At 47.2% G+C, this 23,490-nt stretch overlaps 1 protein-coding gene across 1 annotated transcript; it reads right to left on the bottom strand.

The window, feature by feature from the left end:
* Nucleotides 1-673: 673 nt before the first annotated feature.
* Nucleotides 674-4,954, bottom strand: FZD7 (frizzled class receptor 7). The gene has a single exon (XM_074595578.1). The coding sequence runs from the start codon at nucleotides 4,344-4,346 to the stop codon at nucleotides 2,619-2,621; it is 1,728 nt and encodes a 575-aa protein (XP_074451679.1). The 5' UTR covers nucleotides 4,347-4,954; the 3' UTR covers nucleotides 674-2,618.
* Between the last annotated feature and the right edge of the window lie 18,536 nt (nucleotides 4,955-23,490).

The raw sequence follows: 23,490 nt of genomic DNA, 5'->3' as shown, positions 1-23,490 counted from the left end.
ACACAGCTTGAGATCTAAACATTTATTTCAGTTTAAAAAATGAAATAAAATAGACCATTCCATTGAAGCTATCAGCTTTCAGATGACTGTGATAAGAAAGAATGTAGGCTTCAGGCTAGCTATTAAGATTAAATTAAAATTCACCTGAACAAAACTGTAGATAGCAAAGGTGCTGGGGGAAAAAAAAAAGCTAGTTCAAAACACTGCCCTTCGAAAGCTATTGAAAAGGACTTAGTCTTTAGTGTTTCCCTAAAACACTCCACCCATCAAAGCAAGGATTGAATTTACAGCACTTGTAGCACCCACCAGTTCTCAGTATAAAGTCCCTTTGGAAGGGGAAGAGGGCATTATCCTTATTTTCTAGATAAGGAAACTGGTTTATCAGCTTGCCCTCAGCAAGAGGCAGAGCCTGGAAGAAAACTTGGCTAGGATGCAAGTGCCTCAAGTGAGGGCAAACATTTGAAACGGTCTCAAAATGTGACCTCCTAGTGTGAGTGGCCAACTCAGGAAGGCCAGTTTCAAGTCACAGCTGAGTTTCTGGTCAGTACATTCACCCTAAAGTCTCTTGCATCTCCCACAACAAAGCGGGAGGGAAGACGCCACTCACAGAGCTTGCCCCCCCCCTTTCTATAACCTGCTGAGTGTTCAAAAACTGAAAGAACTTCACTGGAGCCTTTGTATTAAAAATTATTTATTTAGTGATCTGTACATGGGATGAAGCAGGGCCTCATACAGACCTTCAAAAAAAAAATCAAGTAAAAACATAAATACATATTTTTCTTACAAAACCGAGATTTACAAAATATACATACTGCACTTGTCTTACACGTTTTTGTTTTTCTTCCACGTGCACATTATAAAAGACAAAAACCCAAGCCCTACAAGTCTAAAATCAGATCTTCTGAAGGATTTGGCTGATGGGCTCATTCCTCATGCCCCGACTACTGGTTCGCCCTCAGACAGCAGCAGTCTGCCCCCTCATCCCGAACAGGTTTTTTCTTTTTTAGTTTCATTCCAAACACTTTTCCCTCCCAAAATATGAAGAGCAGCTATAGCATGGAGACTTGCTAAAAATCCAGAATTTCCTATTTTGTCCTTAGGCAAGAATATACACACACACATATACTTATAAAAACAACCCTTCAGTGAATATAAAAGTAAAGTAGTATGCAAAAAATAAAATATGAACAAGTCAACATAAAAATTTCAGAATAGAAAAATCTGTCACATTTCAAAAAGAAAACGATGCATTCGATGATTAATTTTTGAACGTCTTTCCTTCCAAGACATGATCACTGGAAACTTAACCAGCTGTATGTTAGCTGAAATGAGAAGGCTCCTCACTTGCGGTACCTGCTTGCTTTTACACCCCAACCCCAACTCCCTGCTGCACCAGGAGTCATTGCCATGCAGGGCAGGGAACCCGAGGAGCAGGCAAAGGGTCCACCAGGAGCCAAAAGGATTCCTCCTGTCCCCAGAAGCCGGCCGTGTATTGACTTTACCTGCAGCGAGCTCACTGCAAAGCAGGAGAGAAAGCAGGTTTAGGGGAAGGAAAGAAAAAAATCGTATCTTTACATTACGTATTTTAATGGCTCTTGTTTTGGCAGGTGTTCTTTGTTATGTTCTTCATGCCCTCTAAGTCTTGCGTTTCCTTCAGCTTAGAAAAGCGACCCATATTGAACGGCAGAAAAACATCCTGCCTCCTCCTTTTTTCATAAAAGGAATGTTTATTTCTGCGAGCTCCTCACATCCAAGGGTGAACCTCAACGACTTCTTTTTGTCAGTTTGCCCATAAAAACCGATCCCATGCTTATGCCTTTCTACATAGAAAACACTTTTGTTTCCCCCTTTGTCTCCTAGAACAAAGGCAAGGGGGAAAAGCCTTCTGCTGAAAAGCAACAAGTCATTTCTTTTCAGGGTGTGGAATAGCAACCCCCTCCTTCCCCACAGCAGCAAGAACAACAGACCGAGGACCGAATTTTCACTTTAAAACAATTAAAACAGGTATCACTGAGGTAAAAAGGAACTTGTGAGTTGACAGAACAGAGGCATCTCACCAGCAGACGACCCGGGCTGCCGCTGGCCGTGCAGTTACTCACGTGGTTGCTCCGCTGAGCTGGAAGGAGCCGGCCGTAAGCCCAGGCTCAGGAGTTACCGGGCCTGCACTGCAGTTCGACCCCAGCAATTCGGAGAGGGTTTGGCTGCTTCTCGGCAGGCGCAGCTCAACAGATCTGGCTTCCCCTTCCTCTCGGCCAAAGCAAGGCAGGATGGTTTTAGTTGGGTTGTGTTTTTTTTCCTGCACAGGAGTAGTGGGAGAGAGAAGGGGGGGACTTCTTGCAGGTGAAGGATTCTCCCATCCTGCCAGTGGCCTCTTTTTCTGTGCTTTTCCACTTATCTGGGCATAAGCACCACTGGACAGAGTCCATCCGATCCTTTATGCAAAGATTAATTATTTTTTTTGTTTTCAAACCCTCTGGAAGGAAGAAAAAGTTTGGAAAAGCCTCCCTTCCTCCCTCTTCAGGGAGCCATTGCCTTCCTCTTCTGCCGAGTACCCCTCTCCTCTGTGTGTGTGCATGCATGCGTGTGTGTGTGTGCGCGCCAGAGGGGACACGGGGGTCTCATACTGCCGTCTCGCCTTTGCTGCCGGTGCTGAGTCTGTGGTAGAAGCGTCGCCAGGACTGAAGGGTTTTGCCAGACCAGATCCAGAAGCCAGTTGTGATACCAACAATCATGGTCATGAGGTACTTGATCATGAAGACCGTGAAGTCCGGGCTCATAGGGGCAAAGTGACTGGGACAGGGCACGGCATAGGTTTTGCAGGTCTGGAGGAGCCACGTCTTCTCCCAGGTGCCACGGAAGGCCTGCTCATAGAAGTAGCACGCCAGGACAATGGTGGCAGGCACCGTGTAGAGGACACTGAAGACACCAATGCGCACCATCAGCTTCTCCAGTTTCTCCGTCTTGGTGCCATCATGCTTCATGATGGTGCGGATGCGAAACAAGGACACGAAGCCAGCAAGCAAGAAGGAAGTGCCAATGAAGAGGTACACAAACAAGGGTGCCAGCACAAAGCCCCGCAGCGAGTCCACACTGTAGATACCTACGTAACATACCCCACTGAGTACATCCCCATCCACCTGCCCCATGGCCAAGATGGTGATGGTTTTGACAGCAGGAACAGCCCAGGCAGCCAGGTGGAAATACTGGGAGTTGGCCTCGATGGCCTCATGGCCCCACTTCATGCCAGCAGCCAGGAACCAGGTGAGGGAGAGGATGACCCACCAGATGGAGCTGGCCATGCCGAAGAAGTAGAGGATCATGAAGAGGATGGTGCAGCCTTCTTTCTTGGTGCCTTGGGCCACAGTGCGGTAGCCGTCCTCGGAGAAGCGCTCCAGACACACCACCCGCTCCTCCAGCAAGAAACCTGCTGCGTAGGCCACTGCTACCATGAAGTAGCAGCCTGAGAGGAAGATGATGGGCCGCTCTGGGTAGCTGAAACGGCGCATGTCCACCAGGTAGGTGAGCACGGTGAAGAGGGTGGAGGCGCAGCAGAGCACAGACCACACGCCCACCCACAGCCGGGCAAATCGCACCTCTGCCTCCTTGAAGTACATGAGCCCGTTGGGCCGGGCTGGCTCACAGGGGGCCCCGCAGTCCCGCTCCCCCAGGAACCGGTAGCCCAAGTAAGGGGGCACTTTGAGCTGCCGGGGGCAGGAGAAGGAGAAGCCGGAGGGGGGCTGCGGTGGGGTGAGGAAGTCGGGAAGATAGCCAGCCGTGGGGTGGGCAGTGGCCCCCCGGCCTGCTGCACCGCCAGGCCCCGGTGGGGCGTCCGATGTGTTCTGCCCCACACAGATCTCACCTGCGCCATGGACGGGGAAGTTCTCGCAGCGGAGCCGCTCTGGCCACTGGAAGCCAAACTTGTTCATGAGGGCCTCGCAGCCCTGGCGGGCCCGCTCGCAGAGGGAGCGGCAGGGCGGGATGGCCTGCTCCAGCACGGTGCACACCGGCGCGTACATGGAGCAGAGGAAGAACTTGAGCTCGGGCGAGCACTGCACCTTGACCAGCGGGTAGAACTGGTGCACCTCCAGCCCCGCGTCCTCCTGGTTGGTGTGGCCCAGCAGGTTGGGCAGGATGGTTTGGTTGTAGGCGATATCCGTGCAGAGCGGGATGGAGATGGGCTGGCAGAAGCCGTGGTCCGGCACCGAGATGCCCTTCTCGCCGTGGTACTGCTGTGCCGCCACACCCGCGGGGGTCCCCAGCAGGGCGGCCAGCAGCGCGGCCAGACCCAGCAAGGGGCAGCTGGCGGCGGCCGCTCCGCCGCCTCCTCCTCCTCCTCCAGCCCGCATCGCTGGGGCGGCTGGGGGCCCGGGGAGCCGCGGGGAGTCCTTCAGAGCCGGGCGGCGCGGCGCCCCAGGGGCATCAGCGCCCGGAGTGCGGCGGAGGGGCCCCTTCCGCGGGGCAGGGACGCGGCGGCGGCTCTGCGCCTGACCTCCGCGACTTTCTTCCTGGGCTCCGGCGGGTCGGCTCTCGCAGCGCGGCGGCTCTTCCCTCGGCGAAAGTTTCCGGAGCTGCTCCCGCCGGAGAAGGCGGCGGCGAGACAGGAGACGCGCGCGAAGCCCAGCGACGGCTCTGGCCAGCTCCACGCACGGTCCCGCGGCGGCGAGGCGGAGGTGCTGCTCCCCGCCCGGCTGCGCGGCCCCGGCGCCGGGGGTTTAGGTTACGGCTAAACGGATTATTACCGCGCCCGGCTGAGCCGTGTATTTTACTCCGGGGCTTAAATAACTTTTAAAATCCAATTACTGCGCGATCCTCCCCGGCGGCTTGGCTGGGCTGCGCTCCCGACGGGCGCCGCTGCGGGCTGTGCGTCCGGGGCAGCCGTACGCCTCCCGGTTCGGCTCCTACTCCGCCCGAAGCCCCGCCGCCGTCCGCACTACAGCTCCCGGCCCGCCGCCGCGCCGGCACAAAAAAAAAAAAAAAAAAAAAAAAGACACATATACGCGCGGGCGCGCCGCGGAGCCCCGCCCCCGCCGCCGGGCTCCATTCACAAACGCGCTGGGGGGCGGGGCCTCGCGGCGCCCGCCCGCCAATCGCCGCGCAGGGGGCGGGGCTAGAGCGTGGCCGGGGCGGAAGGGGAGGGGGGAGGAGCCGGCGCCGGGGGAGGTTAAAAAAAAGTTGCGAACAACTTTTTCCCATCCCCGCCGGGGCGGGCCGGGCCGGGGGCGGCCGGGCGGGGGCGGGAGGAGCCGCCTCGGGGCCCCCCCAACCCCCCCGCCCTGCAGGGTAGAGCCGGGAAGGGGGGGTGGCCCAGCCAGCTCGCTCAGGGTGGCCCGAGCAACCTAAAATTAACTGGCTGCTTTCTGAGCAGGCTTTGAAAATGCAAACAGCTGCCTGTGCCCAGAGTTATTAAAAAAGAAGAAAAAAAAATGGGGAGGAGGGGGGAAAGCAGCGCCCGGGTACATTTGCAGAATGAGCTGATTGCGTGGTCGGGATGTTCGTGTCTGTGCGCCATCGCCTCCCCCAGCGTGGGGGGTTTGATTTGTTATCGCAGCATGACCGTTGCTTTTTGCTGGCAGAATAAACGCTTTATTCATGCAGATCTAAGCTTTAGCTGGGGGAAGGCAGCTTTTTTTTTGAAACGTCCAGTGTTACCTAAGAAAAGAGGAGAGATTTAAAATCCCCATCTGCACTGCTGCAACCCCTTAAGAAACTCGAAAAGGCTGTAAAAAAGCAGCAGTTCCTCTGTGGAAGCGCCCGGCCTGCCTGCAAGAGAGAAAATGGCATAGGTTGGGAGAGGGCTGTTACCGGCCTGTCAGGCGATGCTGAGGAGATCTAAGGAACAGAAGTGTGGGGTTTGCAGCATAGCTGTGTTTTGAGGCGCACCACCAAACACAGGTTCCTGGAACCATCCAGCCTCTGGAACGTGCAGGCAGAGCTTGTCCTCTGCAGCACAGAAAGGGTGTGCTCGACAAAAGCCCTGCAACAGCGCCTGCTTTTCCTTCACACTGGCCTAGGAGAGCCTGTGGTCAAAGACAGGGGAGGGACAAGTATTCAACCCACCCCATCCTTCCCTTTGAGGACAGCAGTCCCCTGAACTATAGTGTTCAAATTCTTACTTTTTCTCCTTTACTCAGGATTGTGCTCCTATTAGTGACTAAGCAAATACACCAATCTGTACCGTCCTCCAGGGCAGTTCAAGAGAGCAGGGTTTGGCTCAGGGAACTCCAACAGCAATTGTTGGACAAATGTTTCCCATATCCTCTCCTCAAGAAAAATGTGTCCTCATGCCAGTAAAACCATGGAGCTGCAGCTTTTGTTACATTTAAGAGAAGTTGACAGTTATAAACAGACTTACTAAAATAAATTTACTCCTCCAGAAGTGGACGTGTTTTTAAAAATAATACTGTGCTCTCCAAAATATGTATGGGCAGGACTAGCTACTCATGGCTGCAACAGTTGCTTCTGGAAAAGAAATAAGTCTTTTCTACATTCTCGGTTATAGCTGTTTGAGAGTGCCTTAGAGGAACTTCAGTTTGTTAAGGCTTGTTACCTGAATTTCTTACTTTTCTACACCTAGAGACTAAACAGGTTTTTGTGATACTCTTCATCTAAATACGCTTCCATGGCACAAACTTACATGAACTTGTCTATTCTATTGTTTGTTCTTTGGCTGTTAGTAATCTTCAAAGATATTATTCTTTCCAGTTGTTTCTTTTTTTTTGTTCCCCATCCCATCTTTCTGTAACACTCGATGAACTGTTGAGTCACCTATCTGTAATAATCACCTTAAAGCCTCCATTTTTCACTTTGGCTTATATGACTGACTTCACCTGCAAAGCATTTTGTGATATTCATTATGAAAAACGTTGGATGAAAGGAGATATTTCACTGGCAGGCAATGGCAACACAGAGAAAGGAAAGCAACTGCAAACTTTCTGCCCCATGCATCACTCATTCAGATTTCTGTACATCAAGAGACAAGTTCAGAGCTAGTAAAATGGTATTGCAAGAAACTATCTTTCAGTAATAGGGAGACAGTGACAGAAGCTACTCAGAGTAAGGAATGTCAAATCAAGTGGCAAGACTTGAACTGGATATTTATTTACAAGGCAGAGCAGATGGCATCAGTGGTTCCCCCTGTTTCCTCTGGTCCCATTTGTTAGAGTCATTCGGCCGAACCATGGTACAAATGAAAAGACGACTGGGAACTCTGGTACGTGCTATAAAAGCTGTGTGAATCCATTACACTTACGTTGAACATAATGTAGAATCAGAGCAAAGCAAAAGAAAGAAAAAGGAGTTGTAAGAGTAGGCAAAAGGAAGAAAGGAAAGCTGTATCCTAGATTATTTCTTAAGGAGATAAGGAGGGAGTAAATTTATCACATGGAATGATGCTGCTAGGCCATCCCAGGTGGCAGAAATGTGCAACAGGATTTACTAAGATGAAGGAAGAAAGTCTCTTGGGTATGTTACCAATTCCAAGGAGGTTTTTTTCCTATTTAGGCCCAGTGGGAGATGGGACGCAGTCACTGAGAGAGGCAATGGCACCCTCAAAATGGCAGACTGTGGCCTAAGAAAATCCTGGGCTGCTAAGTCAGTCTAGGACATCCTTACAACCTTTGGGGGACAATAGGAAAAAAAAAAAAAGACAGGAAAGAGAAAAGCAACAGCAACATCCAAGATTCTGGAACTCAGGTTACACCAAAGCATCAAGAACCTCTGTAAGTAGCATCAGACACGTTTCAAAAGGCAGGAAACTCATGCTTGTCTCCTGTTTCTACCTCAATCTAAATTCACAAGTGTTAGCCTGCAAAATTACTTGAATTTCCTCACAACAGGAGGGATTCTCATCAGCACGTAAGCACAGGCAGCTACCGTTAGCCAGGTTATCAGCCACCCAGAACAAATGTGCTGCACAAGACTTTGCAGCGTCTGAGAAATTGCCTATTGCTACCACACAGCAGTTCAAAAGGTTTTCTCCAAAATTCTCCTAACAGCTAGTGTTCTGAGTATGCCGCATGGTCTTTCAGCAATAAATGTTCACAAGCAAAGTCCTGGCAAGTCTGAGATACCAAAATAAATTTACAGTCTCAGATATTGGTACCAACTCTGGAGCTGTCTTACTGGACTACCGTGCATAGGGGGGAATTGTTAGGAACAAATGATTATCTGTCTTTTTACACATTTAAAAATAAATCCAGTTCAACTTCCAAACATGATGTCTTTTCCTGCTGTTTTAAAGCCTCCTTAAACAGTGCCAATATAATTCTCCTTGTTTCCTATCCCATCTGATAGAGAACTCTTCCCATGGGGGGAGGGAAATCAAAACAAAACACCCCCTCCCCACCCCACCACTTATTTTAGGTGCCGGAGGGTGAACATTTTCAGATTACCTGTTGCAAGGCTTACAGTCCTCCTTGTTGCCCTCAGAAGAACAAAGGCCATTGCTTCCCCCTTCTCCTTCCAGCAGCTCACGTAAACTTGCTGGGCCTCACCGGCTGTCCTGTTAACTGGCACTGCCAACGCCCGCGATACCAACACCTGAACTGAGACTTGTCCCAGTTACATTTTAGTAAATAACTTCCACGATGCTTTGAACCTCAACATTTTGAAGCATACTTACATACAGTCTTACATGATCAGGCAGGCTATCGAGCAAAGAACATCAAAATTTGCACTCCCTAAAGCTTAGTGGGGAAATGCCAGGATCCTGGGGGGAAATGATGCATTTGCCTATTTTACATAATGATTTGTATAATTAGAAATAAAATAAGTTCACAGCATTCTATCTGCTTGCATTTCTATCAGTCTGATAGATTACTCTAAATTGAATCTTGTCTGAGCTCACCAAAGAACTCTGGTTTTTCTGTAAGGAGATGCGAGAGCCTGGTATTTCACAGGCAGGGAGTGGGGAAGGCAAGCCCCTGCCCCCCACCATGGAGCCTTAATTTGAAATTAGATTGAAGACATAAGAAACTGATTGAAAAGAGCATATGGGGAGGGCACAGGTGACAAAAGGAAGGGGATGTTGCTGGAGGGGATGTGATTTCCCACAGTGAGAGAGGTAAAAAGCTGGTTGCATCATGGATTTGTAAGATAATTATTAGCTTATGAAGTAGTATCCCAAAGGATACAGGGAAGCTCCACTGCCTTCCACATTTACGATCAAATTGGAGAAAACATTAGGAAACATTGACAAAGATGGGCTATCAGACTGATGATTGCTTTCATCTCCCAGATCCATGAATAAGAAAACAAAACCTGAAGTTGATCTGCTCAACCCCACTCAGCAGTTCGGTGAGGACATCAGTTACATTTTAACCCTTGCATGACACTTTGAATTCCCCTGTTTTTTAAAGTGAATTTAATCTGCTTTCTCACAATTTTAGGGTTGTAGAGGCCCTTTGGTAATGAAATGCAGACAATCTCTCCCTGTTTCACATTCTTAAGCTAGATGCTTTTTTAACAAGACAAATTCTCTGCTGGCAACAGTATTATCAGCCAGGTCCTGTCATCATTCTGAGTGCAGTAATACTGCAGTATGAAGAAGGGAAGCTTCCAGAGACAGTGGGAAAAGATGACATTTGTGTCTGCTGTCCTCTTTCCATCAGTGGGGAAGATCTTGCTCTGAGAATCTGGATGTAGCATAAGCATGTGCAAACTTATTTTCTGGTCCTCTAAATCTTAAAAGGTGCTCCTGTCCTGGCACGGTTCTTGGATATTTCCCAGACTGACTGCACTAGCTGATTTTGGCCAATTCCATATACACTGGGATATGTGGCCTATCAGCCGGGGCAGCACTGTGAGCAGAACCACTTGGGGTGGAGGCTCAGGCTCTCTAGGCCAGCCACCTTCTCTTGGATGCTGCAGGAGTCCCAGTCTCATGGGTGCTCCAGCTTATCCTGAGCTTCTCCCGGGGCCTGTGAAAATGACTCACAGTTCTGCAAAGGTCTCTACCAGAGTTACTCCTTGCTTTATAACCCTAAAAGTATCACAGACACAAACAAAAATAAATATACCCTTCTCTTTTTGCTGTCAACACTGTGGAATGTTTTTCAGGAATTCGGCTAGTGTCTTTTTGTGGTTCAAGTTCCCCTTCCCAGAACTATGTTCCTCCAGACCTCTCTTCCACACCATGGATCCTTGACCTAGTCTGGACTCTGTCAGACATCCCTTTTCCTCCAAAACCCAGTGATTTTGTTCCTTCTGTGTGATTCCCACTTCTGTAAATCCCCCTTCAGTTTCTGAGGCCGAAGAAAAATGCTAACACCTGATCTCTAGGTCCTTCCTGAAGGAACTGCACAATTAAAAGCACATCTGTCTGCAGAAAAACTAGAGGAAACTATTTCTTCTTCCTTTAGCCAGCCAATTTCTATACAGCTGTCCCATTCGCGTAGCTGCCATTGAGGTGACTTCAGTCTCTTATCCAGGAGCATTTCTGCATGCATCTCTAGCAATGTAAGGTTAGCTGAGGTATGTAACAATTTAATGAAAACCAGCCAAGTTTCCCAAGTTTGTGCATAAATTTCTCATCTCATTGCAGATGGTGCTACAATATTTGTGAACACTGAATTATGTTTTGCTTCCAGCACAGCACCAGGGCCGGTGTGGACATAGTGACTGGTTGCTGTGATCACTCTCCTGTTGATACTCTTCGATTGCGAGGGATGCGATGGTTAAATGCATTGTGCTATGTCTTTTGTCATTTATGTCCAACCTTGTTTTAATTTTTTCTTTCTATAGACTCATCTATTTGAGATTGTATCTTAAATCCTCTTTAAGGCACAGATGAAGGCTTGCACTTGTCCTGTTTGAGTTAATGGGTAAGGTTTCACTTGTTTCAATAGAAACAGAGCAGGATACTCATCAAAGCCTCAAACTCTGTTTATGTAGGAAGAAGAACCGGATTTAGCCCAAAATAAGAGACGGGAAAGACCCATTATATCATTTAGCCCCTGCTATTATATATCCTAGTGGTATAATTAGTCTAATTTTAAATGCCTTGAATAATGGGACTATTGCCATCTCTCTTGGGACATGATTCTGCCATCTAACAATCATATTGGCAGGAAGCCACTGCCTGATGTTCAAACAAATGGTTTATCTTTGCTTGATTAAGACTCACTAAAGATGAGTGCAGCTCCAGAAACATGTTGTTTCCAAAGCTTAGAAAACAAGGGAAGAAGAGCTGTTATTCAATGCAGAATTTGCCAGATGTCTAAAGAGGCTAAGGAATTCCTAAGCCTCTGTTTACAAAATTCTCTCTCCTCCTCCCATGAATGCTTAAATTACCAATCACTGCTACCATCCTATGTTTAGGGTGAAATTTCCTTAACCGACTCCACTTCCAAAATTGGATTGGAAAGAGAAACAAACATTTTAATTATTTTTATTTTCCCTCTTCCTGATGGGCTTACACAAATTAACCCTTGTCCTCCACAATTACAATTAAACTCTTAAACAGAATTGTTTCTTCCTTTGGTCCCAATCATGCCCTGGAGACCCGCTTGCCAAGGTGCTTCCTTGCTTTGAGGCCACATGAAAGTTTGGAGCTGTCTGGAGCTACTACCTGCTGTGTCCCTGCAAGCCCAGGAGATGGGCGGTGCTGCTGGGTGGAGAATTTCCCTTTCCACAAGAGCCCCCCAGGCAGTGGTGACCCAACGTGCATTTCAATGAAGCAGTGCTGCTAAGGAAAAGGGGCAGAGGGCTAACCCCAGTGCCTACAGACAGCTCTCCTGAGAAATGGGGGCTTTGAGGTTTGTGGAGCAGCATCACACACTCTCCTTTACCATTTTTTAACCAGTCATTTCTAAATTATGAGTTCTACCTCAGTGTCAGCCTGCATTGAGTGGAGTCTCTTGGAGCTGGGACTAATGGTACTCCGAATGGCGCTGGAGATATTAAGCTGATTTCCTTCTGTGGAGGGAGGGGAACCAGAAAGCAGCACTTCAAATACGTTCCCTCCTCATGGAGTCTCTGAAGGGAATGAGGGCCCATTTTCTTAATTACATGTTCATTAGTATGTTTAGTGCTCTCCTCCCTCTCTTCCCCCAGCCCTGCCACCTGGGAGTTCCTACTATGTTACTGGAAAGCCACAGAGGTTTATTTAAATACCACATAGTCAGATTGGAATGAAAAGCTATGAAGCTTCCCCTCTTTAATACTTTTTGAAATTATTTATGGGCTATGCTTCTTGCCTACGTAGAAGGTGCCTTCTGAGATTCCTGCAAGTCAATGCAGAAATAGCTGTTTGAATTGAGCAATAATTAGAAGCATATGGAGCAAAGCAAAGCATCAGAGAAATCCCATTCTGCTAAAGAAACACTGCTGTCTGAAATAGATTTCCGCTGCATGTAACATTTTCTCATATGGACTAAAAAGAAATAACATCATATGTCTGGTTTGCACCTACCAAAGCTGGGAAATTCAAAGTAACGTCTGTAATTCTGCTCTGAATTCGGTCTAATACCACATGGTGTTTGCAGTCCCTACGTTTTTCTGTACCACAGTTACAATTTCTTTTCCTTGCTGGACCTCAGAACAACAGCGATTCAGCTTCTTTTTGTGAATGTGTATATATTTGGTTTGATTTTTTTTCCCTCAATCTTTGGGGTGGTTTTTTTGTTTTGTTTTGTTTTGTTTTTTAAAGGATTTAAAATGCTGAGGAAATGTTTGTGACTTAAGACATGGTTACGCTCTTTTGTCATGCACAGGCTCAGTCTGAGGAAGGTACTCAGAGCTCTCAAATCCTAATTTGCTGCCAAATTCTTACGTGCTTCATGTGGTAGATTGTTTCACTCCTGACTTCTAAAAATAGCATGTCCTGCTCTGATTGCTCCCACAGATCATCCCCTCGAGTTTAGAGATAACTGGAAACTCTCAGCACCTCAAGAGGAGACATACAGCACCCAACTCAAATTTAACTTTCTGTCTCTTATTTGCTTTGCTCACACCAGTGCAACTGGATGCGGTTTGCTGTGGGGCTTTTGTTGAACCATGTTATTGGGTTGAGATTATTTTCTTTCGATGGTAACTTGTTGACCTGGGAGCTAGCCATAAAGCCATATTTTGTTTAGCTGCTACACATGTATGGTAAAGCTGTGGTTTTAGTGATGAACTTTCTTATATTTATGCTGCATTTTTCAATAGACAGGGATCCATACTACAATTTAATGGACTGTACAGTAGCCATTTTAAAAAGCAACAGTGTTTAAAATTACAAAGATAAAAAAAATCTGAAAACATAAATATTGTAGGACTCTGAATTGTTCAAAGCTTGTGCTACTCAAGATTGTTTACGAACAGGTTTGAGGGTTTCGCCTGGAACAGCAGTTGCTCCTAGAAAAAAAAAAGAATCCGATTTTGAAGGAAATCGTAAATGTCGGCGGGTTACTGCTTTCTTTCTGCTGTGAGCGAGCAGGCGTGCGCTGGGCTTGGCGAGGCCGCGGCGTGCGTCTGCCCCGCAGTGCTGTTTCCGACCGTGCTCGGGGCAGTTGGGCAGGTTGGGCAGGGGCTGGTCTCGCCGGTGAGGCAAGGAGCGAGCGTCACGGCAAGACCTGCGGTGTAGGAAGTGATGCTGGGAACGCAATAGGTGGCATTCTTCTGTTTGACCCTGCTTCCCAGCCCCGTGCTGCTGTAGGTGCAGGGTTTTGCCTGGGGTGTGAAAGCTGAAATTCCAGCTGCTGATAGCTATTAAAGTGCAACTGCAGAAGTAGAGACGTTAATGCCAGTGTCTTTGCCAAACTGCTACTGGTTAATTTTCGTAAAGGCTGTTGCGGGTGGTGGGGGATAACGTAGGAAAATTAGATCTAATATTAAAACAATTACTTTCTGGGCAAAGTAAACGAGTCCTCCAGTAGCATCTAAGAAGCTGCCTCACATGGTGCACTGGCAATGGTGGGGGAGCGCTAATCCTGGAAACTGTGTGTGGATGTTGGTAGCATTTTGTTAAGGTCAGTGATCTGTGGGCATTTGTGAGGTGCTTTAAATCGGTTTTACTTGAATTTGAATAAGAGCTCCATCTCTGTGTGAAATTGGCATCATGCCAGTGGCCCCTGGTTAGGGAGGCAACAGGCCTCTAAAATGTGCTGTTATTGTTATCATTATTATTATCTAAGTGCAGTGTGATCCTTGGTGCTTTCCTAGACATAACAGTAAAAGCATTTTCTGCCCAGTGAGATCTTATTCATGCAAATTCTCATTGTGGTGGAGAAGGGTGTTGACTCACGAAAGCCTGTGCAAAGTAGGACAGCTGAAGTGGTGACTGTCCCCAGCCGATCCCCCTGCCGTGTGCCAGGGATCCCTTCCTCCAGGGCAAGAACATCTGCTCTTGGCTCAAAGCCATTCTAGAACTGCCCCAACTGGTGGTCCACTGTGTTAGAGCAGTTCAAATTTGTCACTGGCTTACTTCTCCCTTCCGCGCTGCGAACTGAGGCGGTTCCTGGAGCAACGTTACTTTTGGCCCAGAGAAGCCTGTGTGAGGGGCAGCCGCTTGCAGGAGAGCAGCAGGGCAGGGTGAGGGGGTGGAAGCTGCTGCAGCCATCTGATTTTCATCTGTGTCTGTGACTCAACACGCTCCCTGACCACAAGGGTCAGCTCTTTGTGAGTAAAGCCTATAGGCGTTGGTCCCTAGATATTGTGCAGATATGGTGAGTTTGGGCTCTCTGAAGCAACCTGAGCAGCTGAGTAATGGCTACTCACCAGCTTCCAAATTTGCTCAACAGTTTTCCAGAGAAAGGCTCTGTTTTCCAAGTATTTCTAAGGCATTTGTGCTTATAAGATCAAAAATCTAAAAATTAGTTTTGTTTCAAAAGCATATCTTAAAGCTGCTTGGGTTTGTTGGGGTTTTTTTTGATTTGTTTGTTTTTCTTAAGTGAGACTGAGTCTCTCTTTAAGATGCTCTCAGATTCTGGGTGCCCACCACCAGGGCCTTGGGTGGGGAGGAGACCCAGGCTGCTTCTGAGCTTCTTCAGAGGCACTGATCCACCCCAGGGAGCTGCTTGCAATCTGCAACTGAAGCCAGGCAGCCGAGAACCAGCACAAGCAGTATTTTGTTAGATGAATTCCCTAGGGTCTGAGGGCTTGTTTCCTAACAGGGCCAGCTAAAAAAATCCCAGAACTGGCGTGGGGTTTGTATAAAACTTTGTTATTGCTTTTGTCCATCTTTAAAAGTATTGATTTGAAGTTACATATTTTTTCACTACATTTTTATCAAAATCACTTTTGAAAAGAATTGTTTGTTGAAAACTTTTCCAAGAAAATCAAATTTACTGATAGTATTTGAAGTAATCTCTTTTTCAAACATGATGAAAAAAATGACGGTTGGGATAGGAGCTCATGTGGAAACACCATGGGGGGAAAACCCCAAATGTACATCATGCCGATATTTTTTTTCTGAAAAATACTTGAAAAAAGACTGTACATGACAATCTCTTCCTATTCATGAGCATACAGTTAAAAGAAAAATCAGGTCCATTTTTAATGCAAAAATGCCAAGCATTTATCTCTATAAACAGAAGCAAAAACAAAAGCCGGGTAAACCCAAATTGTATAGCTGCCGAGCCCAGGCACCCCCTTGACTGGAGGAGGAATTAGTGGCTTGCATAATCAAGCCTGGGGAGCTCATTTTGTCATGCTCAAAGGGCCACAGTGGTGCAACAGTAGGGGTGGAGGGATCAGCAAGCCCCAACAATGAATTCCCTTCATTTTTCCAATTTAAGGCCTGAGTAGAGGAAATGCAAAGCTCTTCTTTTTTGCGCTCTCTCTCTTCTTTTTTTACTTTTTTATTTTAAGGGTAGATTAAAAGAGCGAGGCAGTAAAGGAACCAGGTTGACACCTGTATCTGTGACAGCTCAGGCAAGGGAAATAGTGGGAAAGGATCTGCTGGCAGCAATTTGAAACTGTCCCCCTTCCTGACTTGGAGGCTTTGACTGATGGTGCAGCTTTGTGCAGCCATATGGTCGAACATCTTGAAGGGCCGGCAAAGAGGTGCTGGTGCCAGCACTGGGAAGGGAAACCAAGTCGTTATTGGAAACCAGATCTCTCAGAGAGAGGAGCCATTAATACAGAATTTCGCTTTCATGCTTCACTGTCCTCTCTGTGCACAGGACTCAGCGTGGCACCAGGAGAAGGCAAGGCCTAGCCTGGCCGCCAGCGACGCCTGTGCTGAGCCATTGTTAAAAGGAAGGGCTTGTTCCTCAGTGCTGAGCACGCAGCATGGTCTCTTTACAGGGCTCCATTTCCCTCTTTACCCATGCTCTCACACACTCCCTCTTTTTATTCACCCAAACCCAAAATTTGTCTTCTTTATAAACTGCCACATTGGTTCTCCCTGCAAAAGAGCCGTTGCAGCACCAGGAGGACAGGGTTTGTTCATCCCGGGCTGCAGCTGAGACCCAAGGAGAGCAGAGCTCCCTGGCCGGGGCCCCTGGCAGCGCTGCCGCCCATTAATGTAAAGCAGCGCCAGGGCCAGCAAGATAAGAGTTGTAATGACCACTGTGGGCTCCCGCTTTCCCTTTTATTACTTGGTACATTACATTTGTTTCCAGCAGAGAAGAGTTTATGTGTGAGTGGCTGCGCTGGTTGTGTTGGACCGAGCTCCCGACATGGTTATGTGGATGGACTCCAGGGACAGAGCTGCACTTCCCCTTAATAAGCTCCTCGCACCACATTAAAGATAAAAGGGGAAGGGAAATATTTATATTCTGACAAAGCAGCTCTTCCCTTCAGGCTCTTGTTTTATTTATTAGCTTGCTCTGTCCCTCTTTTGCAGTTTTTTCTCCCTGTTTCAGTGCCTGTGCTCTCTTTTTCTCCTTTACTCACTAATTTCGTCCCTGGGAGACAGTGACAGTGAAACTTAAGAATCACTGCCCAAGATATCAGATTCAAATTGTGTAATTCCCAGTTGATAACTACAACTCTCCCCCCATTTGTGTTTTTAACACAAAGTAATGATTTATAGCGCTTAAACAATTGAATATATTACATCTGGTTTACTCCAAATGCTTTAGATGAAACTGTAGAAATAGGGTGAGTTGGGTTTTTGATGGTTGTTGTTGTTTGTTTGTTTTTTATACATTGCAACACAGATGCTGAGTATCCTCCCTTGTTTGTGTAGGCGATGGAAACCACTATCATTCTTGTCTGGAGAAGCCCTTACCAAGGCATGACACAGCTACACCGAGACCTTTCTAACCTCATTCATCAAACACTTCCTTTCCTCTGAGGCCTTATCCCGGGGGACCATTCATTTCCTTCAACCAATATGCCACACGAAAGGAATCTTGGGTAGAGTCCTGTGTCTGGGTCTAGCTCCGAATTTGTATGAATGTTCAAGAAGACAGAGGAATGATACAAATACATGCAATATGTGGTATTCTTGTCCATTCTGCTTCTTTTGCTCCTTCTCATGCATTGCAGAAAATCATGTGCTGACTTATAACGTCAGGGGATACCAGTGTCCATGTTATAATTATCTTCAGAGCTATATTTTCTTGCCACAATCAAGTAGCTCTCTGCTGAGAGTGAAGCATCAAAATTAAAGAGAGTTAGTGCTCAGAAGCTTTACCTCACTGACATTGTTATGTTTCTGTCTGTTGTCATAGAATTGCAAAATATCTGCAAAGCACAGCCTTTACACCACCAATGTTAAGTGGTGTAAACTGCAAACTGCTGAATGAATGAATTGCAGCTGGTTGGGGGAGCCGGCTGGTTTTTACCATTCACAATCTTCCCCAAAAAGTGCCACAGCTCTGTTTCCAGACTGATCAGGAAGGCAAAGGAATTTGTTAATTGATTTTTCTCCCTCCCATATCAATTAATGAAGCCCATCTAGGGAGATGTGTGCTCTTCTCTCTTAGTTAATTAATCCTTTTCCTTTATCTTCACAAATAACGGCAATAAAGCAATTAGCAAAGGATTTACAGGGTGTGGAGCAGTGAGAGATTCCTCTGGCCCCTCTGCAGCTCAAGCTGTTCAGTGCTGCTGCAATTCAGGCTCTCTCTAAAGGGATTTCTGTCCCGCACCCTTTGCAGTGTGGCTGCTGAAAGCCCAGCCTCCTCAAGATGTGAAATCCCCAGCTTGCTTTCCCCTGAGGGAGAGTTAACAACTTCGGTGCCAGTCCTTGCCAAAGGTCTCCTCTGGGACAACGGCAGCAGCCTCCAAAAGCGACAGGCACTGGCTGTGGGTGGCACCGTCATCCCCATAGCCCCTGAGCCCGTGGCTCCCAGGGAGGGGTGCAGTGGGGCAGGGTGCATTGAGCCACCCCAGCCCCTCAGTCCTGCTAGAACAGCACCCCACTGCCTCTATCCCTTCCCCTGGCCCTGTCCTTCCATCCCGGCCCATACACAGGTTCTGCCTCCCTGAAAGCCCTTGGTGAGCAGTTCAACTCTCTCAGACAGTACAAAAGGAACTTACCTAAGCTGTAAATCCTGCCGGAGAGGAACTACAGGAGGAGGGAGCTGCCCTCTCCACTCTGACAGAGAGGTGTTGAATGGGTTTTGCCGTTCTCCCTAGATGTTAGGGCTCACCTGAACAGCTGTCTCCAAACTCCCTGACACAGCTGCCCTGATGGTGGATGCCTTTTGTGGAAAGGACCGCAGCCGCACGAGGGAGTATGCACTGTCAGAGAGAGCAGCATCTCTGTACGGGATATTTATGCCCTGACAAGGCATCTGTCCCTGTGCTCAGCTGCTCAAGTTAGCCTTTGTCAGCATCTCTCGTAGATGGTTCCCTGCTCCTGGGGTGTGCAGGTGAGTCCTGGCACTTTATCCATGAGAGCAGCAAAGACCATGCAGATTCCTGCCTCGGACAAGGGAATTACTGACAATTTATATTTTGAAATGTTCATATGTTGGGTAGTTAAGCTAAGGCAAGGCTCAAGGATTTCAAGTATTTTTTAGGCAGGCTTGGGAACCCAGAGTTTCATCGTATCTCCTTGTGTAAGTGTGGTGTGACCTGCTTCTGCCCACTTACCCTCACACCTCTGCACAGAACTTGGCGTGGAGGGTGTGAAAGTTGGTCCTGCAACAGGGAGCACAGCACCTTTGACTGGTTTTGATCATTTAATGGTTCCAAATGGTCATTTCTTATTGTTTGCCTTTAAAGGTTATAATGAAAGTGTGTTTGTTGTAATGTCCCATTTAAGAGAAGCTTTACAGAGTATTCTCTTTTCCTGCTGCTTAAGGATATTACCAGCACATAAGAGTAAGCAGCAGGTCCTGAAGCACTGCAGCAAGAACCATCCACGTGTTCAACCTCCTCCTTTCTGCCCACAGCTCCCCCTCTGCCTTCTCATTAGCAGTAGTGGTGCGTTGCTGGAAGGCCCATCTCCACCCTCCTTCTGGAGGCACAAATAGCTGAAGATGAAAATCTCCCTCTTCTGTGCTCCTAGCTATGAAAAGTGGGAGCCCTTCTGGTTCCCTGGGTGACACAGTGGCCTGGGAAGGGCAAGCAGATCCCAACAGTCCTGTGTAGAGTGGACAGTGAAGTGGTCCCTTCTGCAGTGGAGTCCTGAGGGAATGAGCATTCAGCTCTGAGTACCCCCTACCCCTTGCTGGCCCCCAGGCATTCAAGAGAGAAAAGGTCCCATCTTAATGTGAAAATTACCAACAGTGGTAGCTCTGCAGCCATACTGTCAGCCAGCATCCCCTGGCAGGGCTTAGGCTAGATGCTGGAAAATGAAACAACTGACTGCAAGTACCTAAAGAAATTGTCTCTGCATGAAGGAATGTGTTCAGGCAGGAAAGTGTCCAGCTGTCCTTCAGCCAAGGTGTTTTACCCTGGTGAAAAGGTGTGGCAGGGGTGGCACGTCTTTGGTTGCCCCTCAGCCTTCTGTGACCATCCCAGCCAGTCTGGTTAGCTCTCTGCTGTTGTTACGTGTCCCGCGGGCTTCATGAGCTGCCCAAAATCTGTGAAGGGAAGAGCTAGTGAGCTCTAGGAAGCAAATTCTGCTCTGGGCTGCTTCATCAGACCAAATTCCTACCTCCCAACTCAGGCTCCACAAGAACAACCTTTTGATGTAATGTACATAATTTTAACTACTCAGCCACTAAATATGTCTGGCTTGGGTCAATCCTTCTGTCACTGTGGGGAAGTGTCTTGGGTTTTTTCATTGTCTATCATGTTACTTGCTCGCTTGCTCACCGCTGCCATGCCTATCTCTGTTTCCAAATGTAAACTTGGTGTGCCACTATCGAGTGACAGTGAAGAGATGTGGATGTTCTGTGTGACAGCATGTATATAGTAGATGCATATTTGTCCTTAAGGCGAGATGCAATGTTTCATCCCAAGGGAAAGAAGAATGACCTTTAGTCTGTCTGGATATTTTACAATCTGTCCCTCCTTTTCTGTTTCCTGTGAGGTTAAAGACCTGCTGGCGATGATTAAAAGTACTGCAGTTTCTTCTCTCTCTAGGTTTTTTTTGAGTTATTTCAGAAGCAAGAAAGAGGCTAGAAAGGTTTAGTTGCATCTTCCTTTTTACCCTGATGTCCACCAAAAATCAGTTTCTGCTGCATTTCACTTTCTAACCAAAGTAAAACTTAGTAACCTTTTCTTTCTGTTCATATCCAGCAGCTGAACATCCCCTACCCCTCCCAAACTGATTCCCAGAAGGATATTTTTTGCAGCCTTCATACCAACAGTTTGCTTGCATGGTGCCAGTGTGGGAGCTCCTAGCACTTCAGGGTCCATGTATATTAGCATTGTAGCTGTCAGGAGGCAAGTTCAGAAAATTATTCCTAATTACAGCAGAAATGGTTGTCAGGGTTCATATCAGATCTTTTTCCTTGGGTTTCTTTTCCAGTCCAGAGACGCTATACTTCTTTCCGCAGAATGCTGTCAAAGACATTGTCAGGAAAAAACAAAACAAGGTGGTGCCAAAAGATCGTCTGTGCATTGCACAGATGGTCTGCACGTGCACCACAAATCCAGTGCTTTGGGAAGTGTTGAATTTACTCTGCCCTGGCTTCACAGCTGATTCCAACATGCACCACAAGCCCCTCTGACACTTCCAGGAAGTGTTGGACTCGCTTGCAGACTCTCTGCAGCTGATCTGTGCAGATGCTGTGGAAATGTCTGGGGTTTCTGGACACTGAGTAACCTGTGGTTGCTACCTCGTAGTACTTCCAGATGGGCCATTGGACTCCCAGAAATCCCACATAAAGGTAAAGAAAGTCCTCAGATTCTCCCTTCCTTCCAGACAAAATCTGTGGGCAGAAGAGGGCATGTCCAATTAAACCCAGACGTGTTAGCCGTGCTCTAATCTGTCTGTTGGATGTCTGCAAGAAGCAGAGAGATCAGGCAGAAGATGAATGGTGTGGCAGTCTAAAACCACACTTTGCTGTGAGTAATGTTAGCCTATTGGTACAGCCTTTCATTCTCAGCATTTCTCAAAAGTAATTAGTGTAAAGTTCTCCGCAGGATCAACGTTTGAAGTACTTTTTACACTCCACATTCTTTTCTTTCCCAGTTTATAATCTCCTCTTAAGTCATTGTGTTTGCTTAGTGGCAAATCTATGTGTAGCAGTTTCATTTATTTGCACTTATGCTAGATTCATGGTATCTGGGACTATCTGAATTCTCATACTGAATATGGTCTGTCACAAGTAGCCAGGAGGTTGGGTCAGGCCAACCAACCTGATCTCGAACTTCCCCAAAGGAGAAGGGTGCGGGGGGAAAAAAGGAAAGCTGTTGCCTGTGCTGGTCTCCAGGGTTGAGCTCATGGCTGCTCGATCGGAAGGCACTGAAGGAGATCTGATTGAGCTACAGAGTGGCTGCTGAAATTGCAAATTGAACAAAAGAAAACAAATAAATTTCAACATTTCCAGTTCACTCTCTCTCTGTAGGCAGCCTGCAGCCCTGCACAGCGACTTGGCTGCCTGGAGACAGGGCATCACTACAGGCTCCCCAAAGCCCTAACTGGAGACTAGGAGGGGCGAATACCTTCCCAGGGCTGGAATGCCTGTTCGTGTCCTCTCAGATAAGCAGCGTCATACAAACCTACCAAAATTTAAAAAACTACCAGGAAATATGCCAAAGAAGAATTTCCTGTTTTAAACGGCTGTGGAAGTCACTACTCTCCCACATTAGAAATACAGATTGCAGCTGGAGCTTTGAATAAACACAGTAACTTGAGTGAACACCTATGCGTCTGCCATCCCGAAGGGGAGAGCCTGGCTTTGTGGCTGCTGCTCAGAGCTGGTCTGGGGAGAGCTGGGGTGCCCTGGCTCCTCCTGCCAGGGTGCTGCAAAAGGGGCCTCTGACCTGGACCTCTCCGATGGCTCTGGGCAACGTGGCACAGAGGCACGCAGCACCTTAGACTCTCAAAGACAGGCAAAAATCATATTTCAAGACTTAGTTAATGACCGGGCTTGAAAAGGATTCTCCTTCCCTATGTTACTTCCTCTCCCTGCACGGCTCTGTTTAGGTGTAAACATTACTTTCTGGTGGAGTTTGGCCAGCCTCATTCTGTACCTGCCTCGTTTACTCACCCTCTGTCTTTCTTCTGTGGCTGATGGCTCATCTCGGATGGTGAACCTGCTGCTTAGTAATTGCATTAAGGCAATGGAAACAGAGCCTTTTGTTTCTCGGCTTTTCCTCTCTGTAAGCAGGGTGGAGGTAACTGATGGCAGGAAGAGATGGAGGAGCAGTTCACTGGAGGGGGCCTTCCAATCAGAAAATCAAAATGCTTAGCCAGATCCCCACCCTCTTACAGAAGCATATGGAATTGGAACAAGGCAAGATCTGAACTCTTCTCTCATCTTTGTGTAAAATTGGTATTAAAAATTCACCTGCCTTAACTATATTTTGTGGGGAGGGCAGCCCCTGGTTTAGAAGTTGCATTATGGTCTCCAGAAGTCCATTTTCACATCATCTTGCTGGCCATTGGATGAGCCCGCTACATGCAAAGCCCCTGCTGTGCTTGTTGAAATCAGCTGGACATAGAGCTGTTCTTCACCAAAGAGGAAGCTCTTTAGTATCAAGACATACAGTCTCACGTAAATTAAGTAACTGTATGTAGCTTAATAAGATTGTGTCCCCAGCTCCCTGAAACTGAAAGAAAAAGGAGGATTATTTTTTTATCCTTCAAGTAACATGCTTTTAATAGGACTCTTACCTGGCCGCCATTCTGTTACCCTCTATCACTGAAATTAAGCTGCTGAAATTTATAATCTAAACCTGTACATACCTCTGCATATAGTATGCAATGTCCCAGACTTCTAAGAGCAAAGTGCTAGGGAAGATACTGTAAATAATGCAGTTAATATAGGTCATCTTCAGTAGAATTTGGCTTTTAGCAAGTGGAACAATCCTACATGCAAAAAAGGAAAGAAAATTCACACTGTGGGCATCAGCTCTGTTCACATGATGTGAACGTATATGCTTGAACTGTATGAACACACAAAATAGCGTATGATGAAAAGCTACATATTAGCTGAAGAAATATTTGTAAATATTTGCAGTATTTTGTATTAAGTGCTATTGATACCTGAAGCT

The sequence above is a fragment of the Larus michahellis genome, chromosome 7 (genome assembly GCF_964199755.1).
Source record: "Larus michahellis chromosome 7, bLarMic1.1, whole genome shotgun sequence".
Taxonomy (NCBI): domain Eukaryota; kingdom Metazoa; phylum Chordata; class Aves; order Charadriiformes; family Laridae; genus Larus; species Larus michahellis.
Note: the sequence above shows the minus strand (reverse complement) of the source record. Positions and strands in the feature narration are given on the sequence as shown.

Bases quoted from the DNA above. Each gene is read 5' to 3' on its own strand.
- FZD7 (XM_074595578.1), bottom strand. From the start codon at position 4,346: ATGCGGGCTGGAGGAGGAGGAGGAGGCGGCGGAGCGGCCGCCGCCAGC.